This window comes from Prorops nasuta, unplaced genomic scaffold (assembly GCF_024137725.1).
Source record: "Prorops nasuta isolate Cenicafe-Biocafe unplaced genomic scaffold, Cenicafe_Pnas_1.2 PNAS00013, whole genome shotgun sequence".
Classification (NCBI taxonomy): Eukaryota; Metazoa; Arthropoda; class Insecta; order Hymenoptera; family Bethylidae; genus Prorops; species Prorops nasuta.
The window spans coordinates 4,383,841-4,407,961 of record NW_027116810.1 but is presented as its reverse complement, the minus strand read 5'-3'; the positions used below and the strand labels follow the sequence as shown (position 1 = coordinate 4,407,961).

The 24,121-nt window shown below is 31.7% G+C and overlaps 1 protein-coding gene across 2 annotated transcripts; it reads left to right on the top strand.

Annotated features, from left to right (window-relative positions):
- Positions 1-1,688: 1,688 nt before the first annotated feature.
- Positions 1,689-22,176, top strand: LOC136778010 (large ribosomal subunit protein mL40-like). Of its 2 annotated transcripts, none has more exons than XM_066734615.1 (5): positions 1,689-1,912; positions 1,986-2,060; positions 3,843-4,013; positions 21,622-21,820; positions 21,897-22,031. In XM_066734615.1, the coding sequence occupies exons 1-5, from the start codon at positions 1,875-1,877 to the stop codon at positions 21,918-21,920; spliced, it is 507 nt and encodes a 168-aa protein (XP_066590712.1). In that variant the 5' UTR covers positions 1,689-1,874; the 3' UTR covers positions 21,921-22,031. The 2 variants fall into 2 exon arrangements, with proteins under 2 accessions (XP_066590712.1, XP_066590711.1); XM_066734614.1 differs by having other exon boundaries at positions 1,708-1,912; positions 21,893-22,176.
- The last annotated feature ends 1,945 nt before the right edge of the window (positions 22,177-24,121 follow it).

Genomic DNA, 24,121 nt, shown 5'->3' with positions numbered 1-24,121 from the left:
TGCTTACCAATATCTTGTACATAAAAATCATCATTCTTATTGGTTACAAACCCATCATTAGTTCTTAAAATGTAATATGCCATAACTACGTATAAAAATTGATTAAAACTATCGGATTTATTATCGGTTAAGTAAATACTTTTATTTTTGTGCCTCCCTGCTTAATTAATTAGTTATAACCGTTATATTTAACTGTCATAATAGTGTATAAGGAGATGACAGTTAAATATGTACTACATACACGCTCTCTCCATTGTCTCCATACACTTGTCCACACACTTGTCTCTGAGAACCTATAGATGAGTCTGACAGACTCATCAAAGCATATGCTCCTCAGCTAGCTCAAATGCTAGGGGAAAACTCAGTTCTGTCTCAGTTCAATCTCAGTTACCAACATCAAAAGGAACGCGCATTTAACTGAGCCATGACGTCACAAGTGAGATTTAACTGAGTTTTGGTGTAAAAGGAAAGCAGCTAATGATGCCATTTATGCAGTATGCTGTCGGTCCAGTAGAACGATTAAAACATTTAGAGCCATCAAAATCTGTATGCTTGCGCCATCTGCTATATATCGAACAAACTATAGTAAATAAAAGGCACTTTACTCTGTAACCAATTTTAAAGATATACTATCACGCCACCTATGAAGTGCTGCCAATTATCAGCCTTAAAATTAGTTAAATTCTTAGGTTGGCTAAAGATTGCCTTTGAGCTCTGAGGGACAGATAAGAAAGGGTGGGGGTAGCTGAGTGTCCTACCCCTGATAGGGTCTACCGCTGCAATGGTCTGCGTGACTAGCGAGTAGCGGGATGAGTGGGGATGGCTCACCGTTACTACTGGCTGACAGGGGGGTGACACTGCCGTGTTAAGAAGTGGGGCCGTGATTGCAGCGCCACCTATGAACTCTGAGATTTTTTGAGGAACTATAACGCTGCCCCACTTCGCCTATGAGAGTGTCTCCCCCCTGTGGCTGACTGTGTGTTACTGACACTACACTACGGTAAGCGTGGTGGGGAGACAATTCCATCACAATCTAACAGCACTGTCCCAATGCGGTAGCCAAATCCACCAAATCTTTCTGCTCAGTCTGATCACCAATCCTCTGAATCTCCCGATCACCCGATCGCGAATCGCAGATCGAGCTCACGCGGAAGCCTCTGATCCATCTAGTAATTTTTTTTTCAACGTTGCATTCCTGAGGCTAGGTTCGATTGGGCTGGATCGTGATCTGGATCGTATCACGAACGTAAACGTCCCTAGATCCGGATTAATCTAGGGTTGTATAGGGTATCTTTTCGTAAGTTGCAATTTTGCCACAAGTCTGATCCAAGATCCGGATCAAATCTTTGAAAATAAATGTCCTACTTGTAACGCTGAAAGCTGAGTGCAAGGGTGCGCTCCGAGTCACGCATGCACGCAGGCCGTGCTCCGTTATTGACTGTGAGTACTGAAAATCTATAGTTTATGTCACGCAAACTATAGATTACTAGTACTCACAGTCAATAACAGAACACGGCCGCAGTAAGCACTTAAATTCTATAATAAATGTGACATAAACTGTACATTCTATGCGCTTCATGCGTGATGTGGAATACACCCCAAGAATGTCGTGCCGTAGATAGCCGTGGATGCTTATGTTCAGTGATCTGATGCGGGTTAGGGTTAGACCCAGTTTCAGAGCTGCAACTTTCGAAAAAACTCTAGATGGATCCGAGTCTAGTCCGGGTTAATCTAGGGTTTTTTTCGAAAGTTGTATTACTGCGACTGTAGTAAACCCTAACCCGGATCAGATCACTGAACGTAAACATCCCGTGATTGATCGAAAAGGTCCGTTTTTTTCTAAACTATTTAATTAAATAAAATTACACAAGAAAATGATAAAGTTTATTAATTTTATTCCCATGGTTTTAAGGTTGTAAAATTTTATATTTTAGCTCTTTTTTTTTATCTTTTCACTTATTCGTTAACCTTAATATCAATTACAGACATCAAGAAAATATTCAAAGGGAAATATGTACAAACATTTCACCGCTTTACTTTAAAATTACCAACACGCTTTTGTAAGTAATTTTATTTTTGTAATTCCTTTTGTTATTCATTTACAAAAGTAGTTAACTGAAGCTGGCAATTGTAGACTGCATCCTAAAATTAATTGATTATTAAATTCGTTCATTGTAGAAGCATATACTGTGAAAAGGTATAGCGGCATTCTGTTAAAAAAAACAAACCTGCTAAAGGTTGGTTTTATGAATTATTGGTTACTCCTTATCGCATTTATTCGTTGGGTAATGTTTAAAATATTCATTATAATTTATTATAGTTGGTAATTTTTACCACACATTAATTTGACTAGTAAGTAGAAAATATTGTTTTAAATGTATTAAAATTTCTATAAAATTGTATATGTAGCATAGGAATCCAAAAAATTTGCAACTTTTTACTTTTACTATAGTTACTAACAGTAAATTTCTATTATTGACTATATTTAAAGCCAAAAGTTGCAAATCTTTCCGAGCTTTGATGTTACATATAAAATTTGTAGTACTTTTAATGCACTTTGATTTTGAAATAAAACTTATAACATTTTTTCTTAAAATAATATATTATTATGATTTATAATTATCCTTAAAGGATATTGAGGTTTGGCTGTGGAGATGTTCGGTTCAATTAGCCCTTCATTTTAGTTTAATTAAAAAGAGAAGCAGAACCAGAAACAGATATATTTTATATATTTTAGTTGTTATCTTTTATATTTTCTATGCTTTCTCTAATTTTTCAATATTAAACTATACATTAAAAAAAAGATTCTATCAATCGTAATTTTAGCAGAGACAAATGTTAAGAGAGAAATACATGCTATTGGCTAGTTTTCTCAAATCTTATCATTTTATCCAATGGTATTAAGGTTTTAAAAAGAATTAATTAACATTTGCATAACAGTTGACTGCTGAATGCTATTAAAAGTATAGAATCTATAAAAGTACAGTCCACAAATGAACAAATATATTGTTTAACCAAAAGCAGGCCAAATCAGTGTTATACCTGTTCTATTAACTATGCTTAAGAATTAAATTATGCTTAAAAGGCTAATATATTATTTTAATTAATGTAATGGTTTTTTAATCCTTAAGGTGCACTAGGGGTCTAAAATACCCCAAAGAAAATATATGCTTTAACCCTTAAAGTGCACTTAGGGTCTAAACTACCCCAAAGAAAATTGGTTTAATTGTAACTTTTAGGATTTAAAGTTTTGTGTTTGTACCGTCAATTGTGAAAAACCGATTCATGAGAAACATTATTAATTATTTTCGTAATAGAATACTTAAAAATACAAGTTTTATAGATATTATAAAAAGTTAGGGTCTTTTAGGCCCTATGTACGTTTTATGATATTAATAGGAAGTGTGCGCTTTAAGGGTTTAATTGCTTATATGTTGAGTGCCACGATAGTCATAAGTGGCTAACACTGATCTTTCCATTTAAGCCTTGTTAATCATCAATGGTTAACAGTGCAAATTAGGATATAAAACTAAACATTTTGCATTGGTTTAAGTAATGACTAAAAATACATAAATATCTTGTACTGCAATAAGAATCAATGGCCCCAATACATGTTTACACAGTTATATAGGGTAAATTTCAATCTGTTAATTGTATACTTCGCATTTCTACGCCACAGAAACAATGCTTCCATACAACGCACATAGCCTGATTAGGATTTCATTAAGAATTTGCATGGAGCTCAATGTATTAAATTTATATATTTCAAATGATATTTTTATTAGAGTATAAGGATCTGAATATAATGAGAACATAATATCTATTTTTTTATTATTTTACAGAGGTGAACCATTAAAAAAGAAAAAGAAACTTGACCCAGCTATTGTGAGAGCTAGAGTAGAAAGAAGGAAGAAAAAAGTTGAGAAAGAAATTCGCAGGCTTGAAAAATTATCTAAACAGTTAAAACCTATTGATGAAATTGAGATTCCATCTGAATTGATAAATATGAAAGAGTAAGTTTATAAAATTGTTTTTATCTTAAGTATTAAGCATTAAGTATTATTTTCATACTTTCCACATAATATTTCCTTCATTATTTAATGCTGTGAAAGAACTAATGAAAAAGAGTAATTATTATGATACGGAATTAGGAAGTTAGTAATACTCAGATAATATTGAATAATTTACTGATTAATATAAAAGAAATACAATCTTTTGGTAGATTTTTACATTCAAACTTTGTAGGAAAAATGATATAATAGAGTAGATTGTCAGAATATATTATACCACTTTTAAGTATTCTTTGTAGATGGTATGTATCCAAATAGTTATTTGTATCGTATTGAAAGCAATTTGACAGATTTTCAGTAGAGAAAGGGCCATAAAAAAGGAAATTTTCTTTTTTAACTAATATCATCTAAAATAGTTGGATTGAATTTCGTAATATAATCAGTGGTGGATGGCAGGGCTTAAAAATTCCTGCACATTTCAGCCGATTTCTTAGAGCGACGCTTGAATACTCTCCACTGTTGTACCCTATGACATTATGAGAAGCGACCGCGAGACAGTTATCGAAAATCAAAGTATGTCCAAACGAAAAGGTAATAAGAGTGGTATCTCAGAAGAAACTTGTTATGTTTGAATCAATTTGTTTTACATAATGTTATTTTTTTTAAATCATCAAAAAAAGTATTCAAAAAATTCAGTTGGTAACATGCCACCTAAGAGACACTGTTGGTTATGTATTTTTGTTGGAGCGGTATCCCCAACAGGCTTACTCCACTTAAAATTATGAAAATGTACAGATATATTATTTTAAAATAAATATCTGGATAAATCTTTTAAAGTCTTTTATTGGATTTAAATGACCTCTAGCAAATATTCAAATACTTGTATTAATTGCGGGATCATTTTTTCTTATTAATGCGGTTAAATGTACATCTTCTATGGACACAGAAATATCCCTGATCCTAACTGCAATGAATTTTATGACTTAATAGTAGTACGCCATTTCAAGATATCACGTAAAAAAACGCATCTGTAAAAGTATTTCATAAGGGCAATCCATATACACTACCGGTCAATAGTTTAAGACCACTTGGAAAATTTGGCTAAAAAACAGTTGCTTCATTAAACGAGCATAGCTTGATAACGAAGAAAGATACAAGAAAATTGAAAACAGCATGGGAAAGGTGACGAAATTCCGCATATGATGGAATTACATACATTTACAAGAAGCTTATAATTACAGAGTTGCAATTAAATAAAAATGCTACTAAATGAAAAATTTTTCATTTTTCATTATGTCAATTCAACCTGTTGCAGCACTTATAATAATTATGGTAACTATGTGAAACTTTGGTGACATAAAGCTCAAAGTTGTAGCTTTAATTTGAGCCGTCAATCATAACGATATTCATTGTATTTCCTTATTTTCATAACGTTTTTCTGAGTAATGTCGAGAAAAATTTTTCACCGAAAAACAACTGCCCAAGCATTTGAAACAATTTCAGATCAAAGGATCCGTCGGTATTAAACGACTTATTCTACTTATTCCATATTGCGCTTTTATTCAATTAACACAAAGCACCATTCATTTTTAAATGAAATCAACAAATGTAGAGTAATGATTAACCAAATCTATTTTATTAATTCGAAGATTTACAATTATCATATTTCTTTTAATTGAATAAAATTGCAATATGAAACAAGTATAATAAGTCGTTTAATACCGACGGATTCTTCAATTTGAAATTGTTTCAAATGCTTGGGCAGTTGTTTTTCGGTGAAAAATTTTTCTCGACATTACTCAGAAAAACGTTATGAAAATAAGGAAATACAATGAATATCGTTATGTTTGATGGCTCAAATTAAAGCTATAACTTTGAGCTTTATGTCACCAAAGTTTCACATAGTTACCATAATTATTATAAGTGCTGCAACAGGTTGAATTGACATAATGAAAAATGAAAAATTTTTCATTTAGTAGCATTTTTATTTAATTGCAACTCTGTAATTATAAGCTTCTTGTAAATGTATGTAATTCTATCGTATGCGGAATTTCGTCACCTTCCCCATGCTGTTTTCAATTTTCTTGTATCTTTCTTCGTTATCAAGCTATGCGCGTTTAAAGAAGCAACTGTTTTTCAGCCAAATTTTCCAAGTCGTCTTAAACTTTTGACCGGTAGTGTACATGTAGACATTATAGAACGAAATTCTTGCCTTGCGTAGATCCGTCATTTCTTAACCGATTTTGATGTATAAGTACCTTTTTAATAACGCCAGAAGGAGATCTAGCGACCCACGTTGGCCGATTTACAAAAAGTTAAAAAAAAAGTGAAATTCGAGAAATCGGCCAACGTGGGTCGCTAGATCTCTTGGCGTTTTTAAAAAGGTACATCTAAATCGGTTAAGAAATGACGGATCTACGCAAGGCAAGAATTTCGCTCTTAATGTCCCTATACGGATTTTTCTTAAGGTAGTTGTCGCACGCTGAATTCAGAATGGACTAGTCAAACATATTTTGAATTTAAAATAAACAAAATCCTGCTTTATAATTTAATTAATAATGATGAAATATCAAATAATAGGTGGTACACAAAATATAGAAGAAAAGTTTGCACTTTTATATTTGCATCTATTGCCATTTTATTAACTATCATCTTTTTATTATTTTTTTAAAGTTGATTTTTCTATACAAAATTTTGATTTTTCACTAGATTTTAAACTCTGATTTGTCATATTAATTATGAAAACACCTTACCATTTCACCGAATCGACTTTCGAAAATAATGATTCACGTGCATGGAAACCTTTAATATTTAATAAAAAGATGCTTAAAGATACGAGAAAAAATGATATTATTATTGTTTTTATAGATAATATGAAGAATTGATTAGATGGAATTGTAGGGTATGTTTTCACAATTAATATGACATATGAACGTTTAAAATCGAGCGAAAAATAAAAAGTTTGTATAAAAAAAAACCAAGTTAAAAATATAATTAAAAGATGATAGTTAATAAAATGGTATTAGATGCAAATATAAAAGTGCAAACTTTTCTTCTACATTTTTTGTGCTCCACCTATTATTTGATATTTCATCATTATTAATTAAATTATAAAGCAGGATTTTGTTTCTATTAAAGTTAAAGTATGTTTGACTACTACAGTCTGATTCCAGCATGACAACTACCTTAAATGACGTGGAAATCTATTGGATGTTTCGAATAATTTGTTTAATGTTTGAAAAATAAAAATAACATTATTTAAAAAACATAAATTCAAACACCGCAAGTTCCTCCTGGATCACTATTCGTATTACCTTATCAATTAGCCGTACTTGGATTTCAGGTAATTGTCTTGCGGTCGCTTTATAATGTGTTACGGTAGGGTGGTTTTTAATTTGACGAATTTTGAATTTTTATAGCAGGACACATTTATTTTATTGTAAATGTTAAAAAAAAAAGATGTATCAAGCCGCATTTGAATTGCACAATTTTAACGCATATTCTTAGTCTTCCCATTTTCATCATTTAAATAACATAGGATTTTCACAGACTTTGAGATTTACTTTTTTGCTCACGAAGCTGAAGCTAGCGGGCGATTTTCCTAGCGGCCGATGTAATCAGCTTTGTGATAACTGTACGCGTACTATGATTTGCATTCATATAAACAGAAAACTCATATTATCGCAGGTGTTTCGTATGTATTCAGAAACATTCCGCATATGTTTGTGTGTCCAACGCGATAAGTTCTATCAAAGTCAATAAATAATATAGAAAAAAAGCACATTATTCAAATTAAAAAAATATATCTTCTTCCTTATTTTATAAGGAAGAGATGTACATTCAGTAAACAGTGTTCCGGTATTCAGGATGTAAAAAACAGTATGATGTTTTTAATTTTAACCACATTACTTTGACACCCGTAAAAGCATCTTTACTGAGATAAATCAATTTTAAACCGATAAATCAGGGCTTTGATTCAACGGAAAAATTTCTTTACTTTCACTTTCGTCAACAGTTCCCCTTCAAAAAACAAAAGAAGTTTGTACTTCTCCACTATTCCGTATTGGCTGCGTTCGTTTATGTACTGCCAGTACTGAAAACCTATATTTTACGTGACATACATTGTAGAATTTTAGTACTCGCAGTTAATAAACGAACGCAGCCATTGTCGTACACGCATACACAGACACGCACGGAACTACGCCTATTATTAATATTACCTCCTAAAGTCTTACATTCCTGATCCTGGTGCTAATGAAATTTATTTTCTGCCTATTTTTAAAAGGATCCTCGATAGCACCCATTTGGTTGAAAAGTCAGGAGAATAATACGGCATTATTAGTAGATTCATTTTTAAGTCGTTTTATCTTTTCGGTAACGCGACATATGAACTGCTGTAAGGTTGTCAAGAAATAAGTATTATATTAAAAAAGCTATTATAGGAAATTGTAGTTTCTTTCTGTTTTTGGAAATCTCACTGTTTTATCAGATAGAGGAGTTTGCTGCATCATTGGGAGAGCAAAATAGCTCGAAAATAGGTTTTCAAGTAAAGCCATAGTCTTATTTCGAAATTTCGGCCTAATAAGTGGAGAGCCTGAAGGATCCATTTAAGAATAAATGAGCCTTTTTTCATTTTATGAAAGGACAAGCTACAAAATTAAGAATAATTTTTTATTAATGCTGTAGATTATTATTCATAGTCTGTACGCTCTTAGGTACGAGAAGATTTCAGATATGTTAGTAAATACTTATGCTTTTCTCCTTTCCAGTTTATTACAATATGCTAGGTGAATTGTAAAATATTTCTTCTTGGTGACCATATCAACTTCTAGTCACTATAAACTAGAACCTGACCTAGCAATTGGCTAATTTTACTGGCAGGTACATTTAGACAGACACTATGCAAAAAGTACTGGGCAAAAACTATGGACAATCTACATCATAAAAAAAATTATTCTTAATTTTGTGGATTGTCCTTTTATAAAATGAAAAAAAGCTTATTTATTCATAAAGGGATCCTTCAAACTTTCCAGTTAGGTCGAAATTTCCAGAGAAGACTATGGTTTCGCTTGAAAATCTATTTTTGAATCATTTTGCTCATCCAATGATGCAGCAAATTGCTCTATCTGATAAAATAGTGAATTTCCATAAAATGAAAAAAAATACAATTTCTTATAATAGTTTTTTTAATATAATACTTATTTTTTGACTACCTTAGACCAATCCATATGTCGCGTCACCGAAAAGCTAAAACGGCTTGAAAATAAATCTACGAATAACGCCGTATTATTCTCCAGACTTTTCAATCAAATGGATGCTGTCGAGGATCCTTTTAAAAATAGGCAGAAAATTAATTTCATAAGTCCAGGATCAGGAATGTAAGACGTCAGAAGGTAATGCTTGATGTTTGCAATTTGTATAGCTGCACATGTGTGCGTGTGACAATACAGAACAATGAAGTACGAACTTCTTTTGTATCTTGAAGGGGAACTGTCAACGAAAGTGAGAGTAAAGTAATTTTTCCGTTGAATCAAAGCTCTGATTTATTGGTATCAATTTGATTTATCTCAGCAATGATGTTTTTAAGGATGTCATAGTATAGGTCTTTTCTACTTAGTTTAGCCTAAAGAATAAGTGGTGAAAATTAATAACTTCATTGCTGTTACATCATGTATAGAAATTATTTTAAATAATTAAAGAAGCTCAGTTTACTGAAGATTCTCGCGCTCTTAACCTATACTTCGCTATCTGCTAGACACAAGGAAATTTCTCAACCCATCCAAAACATTTGAATCTCTTTCCTTATTTTATAAGAAAGAAATCTATATGCATTTAAATATAGCTGGTATACGGAAATTGTTTAAAAAAGATTATAGTGCTAAGATTTCGGCAAGCTAAAAGTAGCGTCCAATGATTTTTTTGTTGCTAAAACTGTGTTCTGAATTTTCTCATTCCCCCCTCGCTACTCAATTGTCGCACTAACCATAGGCGACTTACCGTTATATATTTTAACGTACAAACAAATCACAGATGTCTGACAAAGAAAAAGAATTTCTACTAAATTTTGCAAATTCCCTAAATTATATTGAATGCAATATCATTCATCTACATTTTTCTATCAAAAACGAAGCGTCTACATGACAATAAGTTTGAAAGATTAACTTTTTACATTTTGGCTCAATTGAATCACCACTGAAGGAGCCTTAGAAACATCTTGAAAAAATTCAGGAATGGTTCCCTCTCAATGCCCAATCAGCGTTAACACATTTCGGCCGAAAACGCCACTCTTGGTACACCGGTCTTTCAGAGTTTATAACAAATGTTATAGGCATTAAAAAAAATTGGGTAATACATCATGTTAAAGCTTGAAACTTCTCCTTTCAGATGGTGAAGTCGAAATTGCTATAAAATATGGTTAATTATGTGAAAATATCGTTTAAACACAAAAGAAGCAAGATTTTTTCACATTTTTTTTAAATCGATTTTTGAAAGACTTTTCCTTCAGCAATTGACTAGGGATCTTTTTAGTCGGTGGAATAAATGTCTGAAGTTAAATAATACGTACTTGAAATATACATTTTAAGCTTTAGTATTTTAAAAATGACGTGAAATCCGCAAAATAATTTTCAATACATTCATGCATTTTTTACTCGAAAGCTACAAGCTTATCAGCGAAGTGTCAAGAGGGATAAAGTTCTTAAAATCTTTCAAAGAATTTACACAATTTTTTTAAAATAGTTATTGCAGAATTTTCTTTTGCACAGCAAAATTTTTGCAAAAACGAAAAATAATTCAAAATGCTTCCGAAAAATTCTCATCTATTCCTTACTTAATTCTGGAAGCATTTTATCCTTATACATTTTTTATTAAACATTTTTTCTTAAACATATACTGTTCTTTAAAAACAAATTTTTAAAAATCAAAAATGCTTCTTTTTTCTCGTTTTGGCAACAATGCTTGGTAACGCGGTTCGTTATTAGCGCTTACTGTCAGATTTTCCATCTTTGCATTATAGAAGTATTGGACAAGCCTTAGAACATTTTTATCTGCAACGGAACAATTTTTTCAGTGTAATAATTCCTCTCTGCAGTGCGAATTTCTATGGAACCATTCTAAGCTTTTGCATTTTTCTTAACATTTATCGAAATTTCAAATTATTTGCGAATTTTGTTTTAGAGATTTAATTTGCAGCCCAGATTCTTCCTGTATTTGTTACAAAAGATTTTCCATTGTTCGAATTTGAACCTGACTCGGTGGCACGGAATTGTTTTTGAGAGCAGGAATTCGACCTCAAAAATGCAATAAAATAAATAACTACTTCTTTTCATTATTCCGTCTACGGATAGTAACAAATTATTCACTGAAAATCTGAATTCTTAAATATTGTAATTAAGCTCAAATAGAAAGCAGCAAAAATATCTAAGAAGGACGAATCTCAATCAAGCTAGAATGAAAATTTAGATTGTGATGAGGATAATGCGTATGTAATAATACCTGATGCAGACATCTCAGGTTCTGATAGAGATTTTGATTCATATGATGACCATTCGGAGTCTAGCATTTCACTTCCAAATGTGTCATACAAACCTATTTTTCATAATAATATCGGAAATCTTAAAAAGTTTGCTTGGGGAATCTAGATGACGAATTACTTTTGAGCGATGAAATACCATTTCAAAATAAGCCACGCATCATTGTGAGCAACTTCTACTTGACCTTTGTTCAATTTGGCATTCAATTTCGGTACGCTTTTCCGATTTTTTCGAAGTGTACCATACATTCCTGTATCCTTATCATGTAAGAATTCAGCTACTTGAGGAGATAAATACCAATTATCAATATATATTACATGGCCTTTGTGAAAATACGGTTCAAGGAAATAAGCTACTATATCTCTGGAAATCCCCAAACCACATTTTTTGAAATCAGTAGTGGAACCTGTATAGACTATGAAATCAATTAAAAATCCAGATTTGCAATCAACAAGTTCAAACACTTTGATTCCAAAGCGGTCCTTTTCAAAGGAAGATATTGCTTGAACATTAGTCATCCTTTCCACAACACTAAGCTTTCGTGAATGCATAAATTCTTCCCCGGAGATATAGTACGTGAAAATTTGACTCGAAGATCATCGATTACAGATTTCACTTTTTTCAATGGATGATTTCCCAATTCGTCGTTATTTGCGAAATGCAAAATGCGCAGGATTTGTAAATACCTATTTCGACACATTACAGTATTGAAAATGGGAGTTTATAATAAAGGATCTGTACTCCAATAGTTTTCCAATTTACTCTTTCGAACATGACCCATATTGATCGTAAGAGCTAAGAAAATTCGCAGCTCATTGACCGTCACTGGTTCCCAAGCCTTCATATTCAAACGATAAGGTTCAGGATTTTGTTCCTGATATAAATTTGTTTGAGATTTGATCTTTTCGAAGAGAGATTGGTCAAAAAAGAGGTCAAAATAATCAAGAGGTAGGTTGCAACATCTGACAGTATCATGAACCTGAAATGAGCCCGTGAAATCCTTTATTGAAGGATAAAAGAATCTATCATATCTTATATCAGACGAGTATGTACCCGTATCATAATCATCATCATTGATCTCTATTATACCCTGCTCATCACCAGAAGAATCTGGCTCTGATTCGTTACTAGACCAAATTATAGTTTCTTCGGCGTTAGCCATTATTTTTAGGAATAAACGTATAAAGTAAATTAGTACTAAGCTAGTAGTAGCCGATAGCCGATATAAATTATTTAGATAAAAGATCTAAACGTAAAGCATAAAGCAAGTAGAGATGATTTTGGAGCACAAGTAGTATTAGCGCAGAAGACTTATTACCAGCAAGAAGAGTTATGCAACAATGGCCATCTGTTCGCCAAATATTAAATTACTTCAGAGGGGTACTAACTGAATGTCTCAGGAACCCCACGCATGCAAGTAAAAATTGTTCGTGACCGTTTTATATAAGACTTTCCGGCGCTCCAAAGGTTAATTCCCGTACTGCTTAGTGAAGGACCCATGAAAACATCTTGAACAAAAATCCAGGAATGTTCTTTCTCTCAATGCTCAGTCACATTAAAATTAATGCCAGAGCGGCACAAGACCTGTGAGCGAAGACAATAATCCGAATATAAACAGCACTGATTTATTTGAGTGAAAACGCGAAAATGCACAATTTCAGGTCATGTCTTCGATCACGAGTCTTGTGACGCTCTGGAGTTGATTTTAATTTGATTGGGCATTGAGAGAGAGAACATTCCTTAATTTTTTTTCAAGATGTTTTTATAGATCATTCACTAAGCAGCGGTGATTCGTTTGAGCCAAAATGTAAAAAGTTCATCTTTCAATCTTATTGTCATGTGGACACTTCGTTGTTGATGGAAATATACAAAGTGTCCCATGAAAGATAACCATGCCGCTACCTTCAGGTAGGGGATAAAATTCTAAGTTATAAAGTTCCAAAAACTTTTTTGCTGGCACCCTTAATTTAAATGTTATTAGCAATTAAAAGTTTTCCATTACAATTAACTTCAATTAGGCGAAGGATTCTATTGGTCGCGTTACTAGCCCATAAGCGCTAAGACTCTGTAAATGTTAATACTAACACAAACTATACGAGAGCATATCCACTTGACCACTGTAGTAGTGGCCGACAAATTTAGCAGCTGAATTTCGAATTTGAACGCTATAAAAACAATTAAAACATAAACCGTCTGGACAAAATTTGTAAGCTATTATTAATACATTTGCCATTTGACATTTTCGTTTAATAAGCTAATAATTTATATTTTTGAATTCTATGTATTTTTACGATGATAATGAGTCCACAAACGACATAAATACGCGAATATTTTTATTGATATTATTAATTAATTAAAACTGTATTTTATACTCCACAATTGACATAATTATGTTGTTTGGAATCATTTTCATAGTAAAAATACATACAATTAAAAAATATAATTTAGCAGCTTATTAAACGAAAATAGCAAAAGTTTCAATCTTAGCTTACAATTTTTTTCTAGATTGTATAGGCTATGGTTTTTTTATAGCGCTCAAATTCGAAACTCAGCCGCTCAGCTTTTGGCCTCTACTACAGGCTCAAGTAAGTGTGCCTGTGTGCTTGTGTTAGTATTACCATTTACAGAATTTGATCGATTATGAGCTAGTAACGCGACTAAAAAAACCTTCTGCCTAATTAAAACCCATTATAATTCCACCAAAAGACATACGTTTAAAAAAAAGATAGCAAGTATTTAAAATAATCCTTAATAACAAAAAGGATTGAAATGGAATTTGATAAGTTCGACAAGTAATAGATTTGATGAATATAACAAATATTTAAAATATAGAAAAACACATAAAATGCTATTACACATTCTTCGATAAATAAATATTTCAAATTTCATTTAACACAAAAAGAAATCATCACTAAAAATTATTTGCAGGGCACGTGCTTTATAAGATTGAGTAGGCTATTGAAATATTAATTTACAAGAAATAACATTTTATTGGCATATTAAGGATATTATAATATATATAGTACATAAATAAATCACAAACACGGCAAGTTGCTTTTCGTAATAATTTTTTGTTCTTTTAAATTAAATTTAAAATATTTATGTTGAAGAATGTGTGTACAAAAATATTACAAATTGACTAAATTTGCATCAGTAACATATAACTTCCGGGTCTTGCAATTCCTATCTTCAAGATTTATTAAATAATGTTTAAATAGTATATTGAAGATCCATTAAAAGATTGTACAAGTTTTCTTATTACAGATAATAATACCACAAAAAACAGACTTCGCCTGTAAAAAAAGGCGGCAAGTACATGAACCATCTAGCATAAATAATATAGTAAAATTATCCAATTAAACCAAGTAGTGAAATCCAAATATTAGGCAAGTGTATTTTTTCACCTTAGCAAAAGTTAAATTTTTGAAAAATAAAAGGATCAAAAAAGTTACTTGCCGGGCCCGTAATGTCCATGCACAGTGGGAAATTGAATCGTGTGTGAGATGCAGCTATAGCGTAGTACAGCAAATTTCATGTTAAAATACAGAGTGAAGTTAGCCGAACTACAGACGATTCTATTTCTCACTGCGCATGGACATTACGGGACCGGCAAGTAACTTTTTTGTTTCTTTTATTTTTCAAAAATTTAACTTTTGCTAAGGTGAAAAAATACACTTGCCTAATATTTGGATTTCACTACTTTTTTTAATTGGATAATTTTACTATATTATTTATGCTAGATGGTTCATGTACTTGCCGCCTTTTTTTACAGGCGAAATCTGTTTTTTGTGGGATTTCATAACGTTTTGTAAGAGTATAATATTTAAAAAATTCAATAATTCTTTTAATTTTTCTACAGAATTTAAAGAAAATTTCCACACTTCTCATTTTTTGAAACAGCAGCGCTTAACTAATAAAACAATATATATTAATATTGAAAAAATATCACAGTCAACACATTGAATTTATTGATATTTGTAATGCATTTTGCATAAATGAACTTCATAATTAATGCCCCGGCTACTTGTTTAATGTTTTCAGTTTCACTATAATAAAAGTTTGATTAAATTTTTCATAATCAATAAACATACTTTCAACATATAAAAATAATTAAGTAAAATGTATGTTTTAATTAATTTACATTTTCTGTTTATCAACATTTGACTTTTTACCACCATCTGACCTTTACCAGAGACTTCACTAGTTACATCAACTACTTGAGTTGACACTGGGGCAAGACTGGACAAGCAATTCGCAAAGCTTTGAATAAGCTACAATCAAGCATATATTCAAAGCTGACATTGTCGTTTTGCATACCACGTTTCTTTTTAGCACCAATTACTCTCACATTTATGCTGCTAATTCTTGAGAAAGGTGACATAGGAGATACATTGGCGAGTCGTCCTTATAACATTTCCTGTGCCAGAGTTCTCAAATGTTCGTTTCGCTAATTTCTATACACTGTTGAAACTGGTCGGACTTCTGGTGCTGCAAAATGGAGTAGAAACCATTAATTTTTGGACTGAGTTTCAATTGAGAATAAACGTGCATTTTTTCATCCATACCAATGACTAGTATACAGCCTTTGGCCTAGAATACTAGCATATAGGTAACAAAGGAAAACTATCAACAGTTATTAACTCAATTTTACAGAATTTCATCCAATGAGTCTCATCCTTAAATTATGGCTGAGCAATGGATGACGTTTTTCTGAATATTGGCTTATTCTTACTTTGACAATCTTTCAATGCTTTCATCTTTGCCTGTTTCAAGTACCAGAATATAGGAGAGACAAGCCCAATTGTTGATTCAACTCCAATAGTCAGTATGTGAGCGAACCTTCTTCCTTGGATTTTTAATTCTATTGTACCAAATGTATTTAAGTCGAAGCACAAGTATTACTATTTGCTATAATACACTTGCACAGTGACTGTAAAATACTAAATGATAACACTATGAGTAAGCCTGAAATCAAATTCATCATTTAACAATCTTAATCTTCAAAGAAAATAAATATTTGAAGGAACATGAAACATCTCAATTACTTACCAGTATTTGATTTTGCTCCATCTCCATTTTCTTTATTGCTTGTTGACATAACTTCTGTAATATTTGGTTGTCTTCGCTTCTTTTGTAAAAATCTACTATCGTATAATTTGTTCAAATCCAAATACTGGTCAACTTGAATTTTACATAAATGAAGATTCTTTGGAGTGTTTCATATCTTTCAAATAAGCATTGCCATAATTTAATCTGAAATATTTGTCCGTATATATATGATATAACCTATCGGATAGTTACAATCAATATCAGTTTAAAGAAAACAAAAAGCAAAACATACATTATTATTAATGATTTCAATACCTGAAAGTTTAGCATATGATTACTTCAAAGAAAATAAATATTTGAAGGAACATGAAGCATCTCAGTTACTTACCAGTATTTGATTTTGCCCCATCTCCATTTTCTTTATTGCTTGGTGACCTAACTTCTGTAATATTTGGTTGTCTTCGCATCTTTTTTAAACATCTACTATCGTATAATTTGTTCAAATCCAAATACTGGTCAACTTGTATTTTACGTAAATGAAGATTCTTTGGAATGTTTCATATCTTTCAAATAAGCATTGCCATAATTTAATCTGCAATATTTGTTCGTATATATATGATATAACTTATCAGATAGTTACAATCAATATCAGTTTAAAGGAAACAAAAAGCAAAACATGCATTTGAATAATGATTTCAATACCTGAAAGTTTAGCATATGATTATTAAGTACCTTAACAATTTCTTTCAATTAATATCCTCCTGATAATGACCGATGCACATTAATGTTGAAAGTATACTTCTCATTGGTACAGAGTTGTAAATATTAATCTTATTTAATCCAGTCTGCTCTATCCTCATCAACGAATATGAAAATGTTCTGTCTTAATTTATCTGCAAAAAGAAATACCACAGAGTACCACAAAGTATATACTACATCCTGTATTGTAAAATATAATGTTATACTTATCTAATTCGCGAATCCTTCAGTCACTGTTAATTGAATTTATTTGTGGTTTTAGAAATTTAATAGATTCAATATCGCAACACGATAAATAACCTCACTGCATTAATCAAAAATAACCTCACATTACAATTTAAACAGTTCAATGTAGTCGCCGTATTAATTATCAATCATATCGATTTTAATTGACAGTTCACAACCATATGTTTGATCGTTGAGTATATTATGTCGGAAGCGTTGTGAAAATGACGTCATTTTTCTTAGCGATTAACTTCAGCCCGAGACATACATTCTGGCTGGAGAAGAAGATGACGAAGGAGAAGAATCTTAATTTTCGATATATATATAGCTAACTGAGTATGGTATCTCTGGATTGCGTGAATCGATTTTGATGTTCATGGGCTCAAATAAAAGCTTGTTCCAAACCATTTCAAGAAAAGCTTTACTGAAATCATGACAGTGTATCATTTACAGAGAAAAATCGACTTAAAAATTGAGACGGCCAAACTTGCTGTATAAGATACAGTAGTGCCTCGACGGCGGTATAGACACGTCTATACCTACTTTTATGTACTTGCCGTCGAAACACTACCGTGTCTCTTGATTTATTTTATTTCTTACACTTGTTAATAAATAATTATATGCCTTCTTTGTTGATAACAAATTTATCTAATCAAAAATTATATAACATTTTAAAATATAACAGTGATACCTAAAGTTTTCAAAGTGAGGTTTTGGAGATTTAATTAATTTTCTATATACGTAGAAAATAATATTGAACGTATTTGTAAATGTATATTAAGAGGTCACCTTATTAATTTAATGCTTTGATCAGATAAGAATAGCTCTTTGGAATGTTAAGAAGTTCGAAAAGCTCCATTATATTCTGGATCAGTTAAAAGAATAACATTTTATTTTAAGACCTACATTCTTACAAAACGCTATAAGGTCCCACAAAAAAAACAAGCTTCGACTGTTAAAAAAAAAGGCAAGCACATAAATCGTCTAGCGTACATATAACATGATAAAATAAAATATTACAAATAAAAAAATTAGTGAAATCCAAATATTAGTGAAGTATACTGTAGGAAAAATTGAATCGCTGTCTTCGTGCTATAGTATGGTATAACAATTTTAGCAGAGAATATAAGGAGTTAAGTTAGCCTCTCTCTCTCTCTCTCTCTCTCTAAAGGTAACCGAATAATTTCCCACAGCGTACATATTTTTACAGTGTCCAAAGTTAAAATTTCGAAAAAACATAGTAACACAAAAAGTTACTTGATGGGCTCGTAATGCTCATACGTAAGCGTCTATCTTACAATACAAGCGTTGCTTTTCATAATTTCAAAATGTAGCTATTTAATGCCAATGCATACAACAGGCCGAGCAAGTAGGTTCTTTTATTACTATGTTTTTTTCGAAATTTTAATCTTTGACACAGTAAAAATATGTACGCTGCGGGAAATTAACCCGTTTCGGCCGAGAATGCCACTCACCGTGCATCGGTCTTTCACCGCTCACAACTAATGTTACAAGCGTTAGAAAAAATTGAGAGGTACGTGTTTTTAAAGTTTGAAACCCCCCTTTTCGATGGTGCATTCAAAATTGCTAAAAAATATTGTTAATTATGAATAAACGTCCATTAAACAAAAAAAAAAAATATTTTTCCACTCTTTTTTGTTTAAAGTTGAATTTTCAAAAACTTTCCCTTTAGCAATCGACTTGGAACCTTTTTAACTAGTGGAATAAAAGTCTGAAGTTAAAGACTGCATTATTCAACAATTAATTTTTCGTTTTGTTAGTTTCAAAATGGCGCCCAAACCGCAAAAATTTTGCCAATATATTTATGAATTTTTTCCTGGTAAACGAGGAAGTTGTCAGCAGAGTGCTAACAAAAAAGTTCTTGAAATCTTTTAAAAAATATGTCTGAATTTTTTCAACGGGTTTCGATTAATTTTTTTGTTTCGCAAATGACAAAATTTTGGCAAAAACCGAAAAATTGCTCAAATTGCTTCAAAACAATTCTTACATATTATTCAGCTAATTTTGAAAACATTTTATTCTTGTCAAATTTTTCTTAAAACGTAATGTTTTTGAATAAAAAATTTATAAAATTCGAAATAACTTGTTTTTTTGCTTTTGCCATACACGATGGTAACTCGGTTCGTTATCAGAGCATACTGTATTTTTTTTTATTTTTGCATTACAGAAGTACAGGAGGTTCAGCTTTGGAATATTTTTTATCTGCAACGCAACAATTTTTTCTTCTTCAACACGATTTTCAACTGAACCATTCGTAATTTTCATTTGCTTTGCATTCATCGAAATTTGAATCGGTTCATATATTTCATGAAAAGGTGGAAAGTGCGAAAAGTTCATGAAAAAGTATAATAAAAAATAGAATGATTTATAAACTTACTATAATTAAAAAAAAAAGGAAAGGGACTATCTATATTCGCCAACCTCTACGATGGTGATAGTTGGGCAACGTGAATAGTATTTACGGCAAACAAACGATAGATGCGTTTTAATTTAAGAAAAATTGACAAGGATAACATTTTTTCAAAATTAGCTGATGAATTTATAAGACATTTTTTAAGCGATTTAAGCAATTTTTCGGTTTTGCAAAAATTTTGTTATTTGCGATACAAAGAAATGAATCGAATCTCGTTGAAAAAAATTGAGACATTTTTTAAAAGATAACAAGAACTTTTTCCTCTTTGCACTCTGCTAACAAATTCCTCGTTTACGAGGAGGAAATACACAAATATATTGGCAAAATTTTTACGATTTGGGCGCCATTTTGAAATTACCGAAGCCGAAATTGAATTGTTGAATAATGCAATCTTTAACTTCAGACATCTATTTCACCGGTTATATAGGTTCCAAGTCCATTGCTAAAGGGGGAATGTCTTTGAAAATTCAACTTTAAAAAAAAAGCTGAAAATCGTTTTTTTATTAATCGACGTTTATTCATAACTAACAATATTTTTTAACAATTTTGAATGCACTATCAAAAACAGCAGGGTTCAAACTTTAAAAACATGTACCTCTCAATTTTTTTTAACGCTTGTGGTACTAGTTGTGAGTGGTGAAAGACCAGTGCACGGTGAATGGTAATCTCAGCCGTAACGGGTTTAGATTTATCTCAGCAATTATGCTTTTACGGGTGTTATAGTATAGGACTTTTCTATTTAGTTTATGCTCAAGAATATGTAGTTAAATATAGAAACATCATTTCTGATACACCCTTTGTATGGATGTAACTTAAAATGACCCTGCGCAACATCAGGCTGAAAGCGAGTGGGTGGGGAGAACGTCGGTGGTAGATAGAGAATAGTGATGGCAGCGATGGCGCTGAGGCAAGGCTAGCCTGTGGTGGACGACCGTCTAAAAGCGGACCTCTCTCCCCCCTCTTACCCATACCCCTCCACTCCCAAACCCAAATCAAGACCACTGTTTGGACTTAAAAATCGAGGAGGGTGAGGAGCTTCGAGCGTCAACGGTATGTACTTGGTACGTTTGTCTCTTTCTCTCTCTCTTTTATAATAAATTAAGGTATCTTTTATTTAAAAAAAGAGAGAAAGAGAGAAAGAGAGAGAAACGGTCGTACCAAGTACGTACCGTTGACGCTTAAAGCTCCTCACCCCCCTCGATTCTTAAGCCCAACAGTTGTCTGGATTTGGGTTTGCGAGTGTGAGGGGGAGAAGTCTGATTTTCGATGGCCGTCCACCACAGGCTAGGCTTGCCTCAACGTTATACCTACTCTCCATCAGCCACAGACATTGTCCCCACCCACTTGCTTTCAGACTGATCTTGCGCTGGGTCATTTTAAATGCTACACCCTGTATATTCAGTGCCGAAAATGATGTAAAAAAATGTCCGTCCCATCTTTAAACGGTTAATGCAGTCAAATTAATTTGTTTAAAGCTTTGCTATTTTAATTTTTTTTGAATATTATGCATAATTATTAATGTTTGGTACATATATTTAAATTGATATTTACACAAACAATTGTATGATTCTACAGAATCTGATTAAAGATCAAAATATATCTTTGTTCGCAGGAAAAGATTAAGAAGACCATTAATATTGAAGGAGGAAGAGATTGATAATAGAATTCATGCAATTAAAAATTGGAATAAATATAAAATAAAACAGCACTTAAATGACTTAAGAATAATAGAATTGTTACTTTTCTCCCAACAAAACGCTTTGAATGAAGTGAAAGTTGAATCAGAACAACTATATAATGAGGCAATACAAGTAATTTGATGTTTCTAATTTGATTATTATTTTTAATGCTACATTAAAAACTAATTGCATATTTTATTTAAGCCAGCCTTTACTCTTACACCGTATATAGCGCAAGGTCCAACTAACACACCATTTCTAGAAAGTTATGATAATCCTGATGGCGATTATACTGATATAACGAAAAAATATGAAGGGGAAGAATAATATTGAAATACGTGCGCAATATACAAATATATATTGAAATTGAGATACTTTTTTGTGAGTATAATACAATACTATATTCAATCAATTTGAGTTTAAACTTATAATAATATTTTGTAAAGTAAATAGAAAAATGTATATCTTTAAATAAAAAGTAGTAATGCTTCAAACTTTACTTCTTAATCCTTTACTCCATTGCATTTTGTATATATAACTATTTTATAACATTTTCTTATACCGAGTATTAAAGAGATATACTAGTTCTCAGATTTAAAAATGGTAGGGTGCATGAAGTCAAAAAAAATTGTCGAAGCTGTGTGCAACTCTCTACGTTATCAGGTAAATTCGATTGTATAATAAAAGCTTTATTCTGTTATATAGGGTGAGGCACTTAAGCCGCCCCAGAATATGGATGCAGAAAGGCGCGTATCTCTTTAACTATAAAAGATATTCAATTTTTTCATAAAACCTTTCTGAAAGTAAATAACAAGACGCTTCAAAAATGTTCTATAGAAAAATTGAATATCTTTTATATTTAAAGAGTATAACCGGACAAATGATAGTTTGTTGGTTACTTAAATTTGATTTTCACGCCATTGGTTAGGACGGTGGCTTTGTTAGATTGGAGACGGGCCTGGATCAATAAACGGATCGATGCCCGCAAGAGGATGCGACAGCCCTGGGCGCGCATGCGCCCTTCTCTCTTTTTAGGTCCTAAGCCACGCGAACCAGTGATGCCAAAATGCCTACGAAACTATTCCCACCATGACTACCAGCTTCTCACAGCCACACAGGTAGTCCCGTCTATCGGTGAGGCACACACCATTACCTCGATGCGTGCGTGTTTCGGCTTCCACCGCTTCACTTCGTTCACCTTCGGTAACCAGTGAGTGCGAGAGAGAGGGGTATAGTTTTCTCGGACCTCTCACTCGCTCTCAATCTTACCTTCGTTTAGCCGGCGAGTCGAGGAAAAATCCTTTTCGACCAGCTCGGTGAGTAGTCTAATCAAATTAATAAAAATAATTATAAAAAAATCTTAAATTTAGTTTTATTTTTTTTTTTTAAAGCGGTAAATCGTAAGGAGTGAAAATTTACAAAATTCGAACTCATAAGGGGTGTGCTTACAGCGGGGGGGTGAAAAAGGGGTAACCAAAAATATTTCGACTCCCATACGTCGTAGAATAAAATTTTTCTTTTATTTTACTCAGAAAAATATTCTCTACAACTATTATCCAAAAATATTTTTTGTAGCGGAATCGGTTAAAAAGTTATTCAGCAGAGAAGGATACAAATGTTGTAATTGTAACTTATTTAATTTAATATTTTGAATCCCGCTATTTTAACCGAAAATAAGTTGAAATATTTTTTATAGGGCATTTAATTAGCTATAATTCTAGCTAGTTAAAATATGATTTCGTCAAATAGAACCATAGATAGAGGGCATCAAAGTTTATTATTTTAACTATTTGTTTTGTTCAAAGAATGAAATACACATCTTCACTATGTTTTATGTTGAAACATTAAGCTCCTGATGTTTTCAATGTATTTGTGAAAAGTACCTTAAAGAATAAACTCTTTTCCACACCACCATGGAAGTAGAGTTGTGGAGGAATATATTTTTAACGTGGTATCTCTAGAAGGTATATTCCATAGGATTGCTTACTCAGCTAGTTTCGAGACAATTGCAATGAGCTTGGCCATAGGAAATCTCTCATTAAAGATATTTAATTTTTCAGGTTATTGATAAATTAATAAATTAAATGTAAATCTTAAATAATATAAGTTAATGAAAATGACATAGAAATGTTTACAACAAAATTATATGATTCCCTCAAATTTCTCGTTTTAATTTAATTCATAATTATTCACTTCAAATAATTATATATCTTAAACAAGACATCTTTCACTGTTTCAAGAACATATTCTTAAACTCCATAGTTATTAGGCAAAGGTATATTTACCTTTGATTTAAATAAGAAAATAAGTTTATTGAAATATTCATATTTTTTACTATAAAAACGTAAATTCTAATAAATGAAAACATCTAAATATAGCATAAAATATTTTTATTTTAAAACCTTTTCCTTTATATTTATCAAATTAATTTCT

What these genes read in the sequence shown, in the direction of transcription:
- LOC136778010 (XM_066734614.1), top strand. Translation starts at nt 1,875, where the DNA reads ATGATAAAGTTTATTAATTTTATTCCCATGGTTTTAAG. An exon ending in TTTATTCCCATGGTTTTAAG is followed by an intron (nt 1,913 to 1,985) that starts GTTGTAAAATTT and finishes TATCAATTACAG; the next exon opens with ACATCAAGAAAATATTCAAA. An exon ending in AAAATTACCAACACGCTTTT is followed by an intron (nt 2,061 to 3,842) that starts GTAAGTAATTTT and finishes ATTATTTTACAG; the next exon opens with AGGTGAACCATTAAAAAAGA.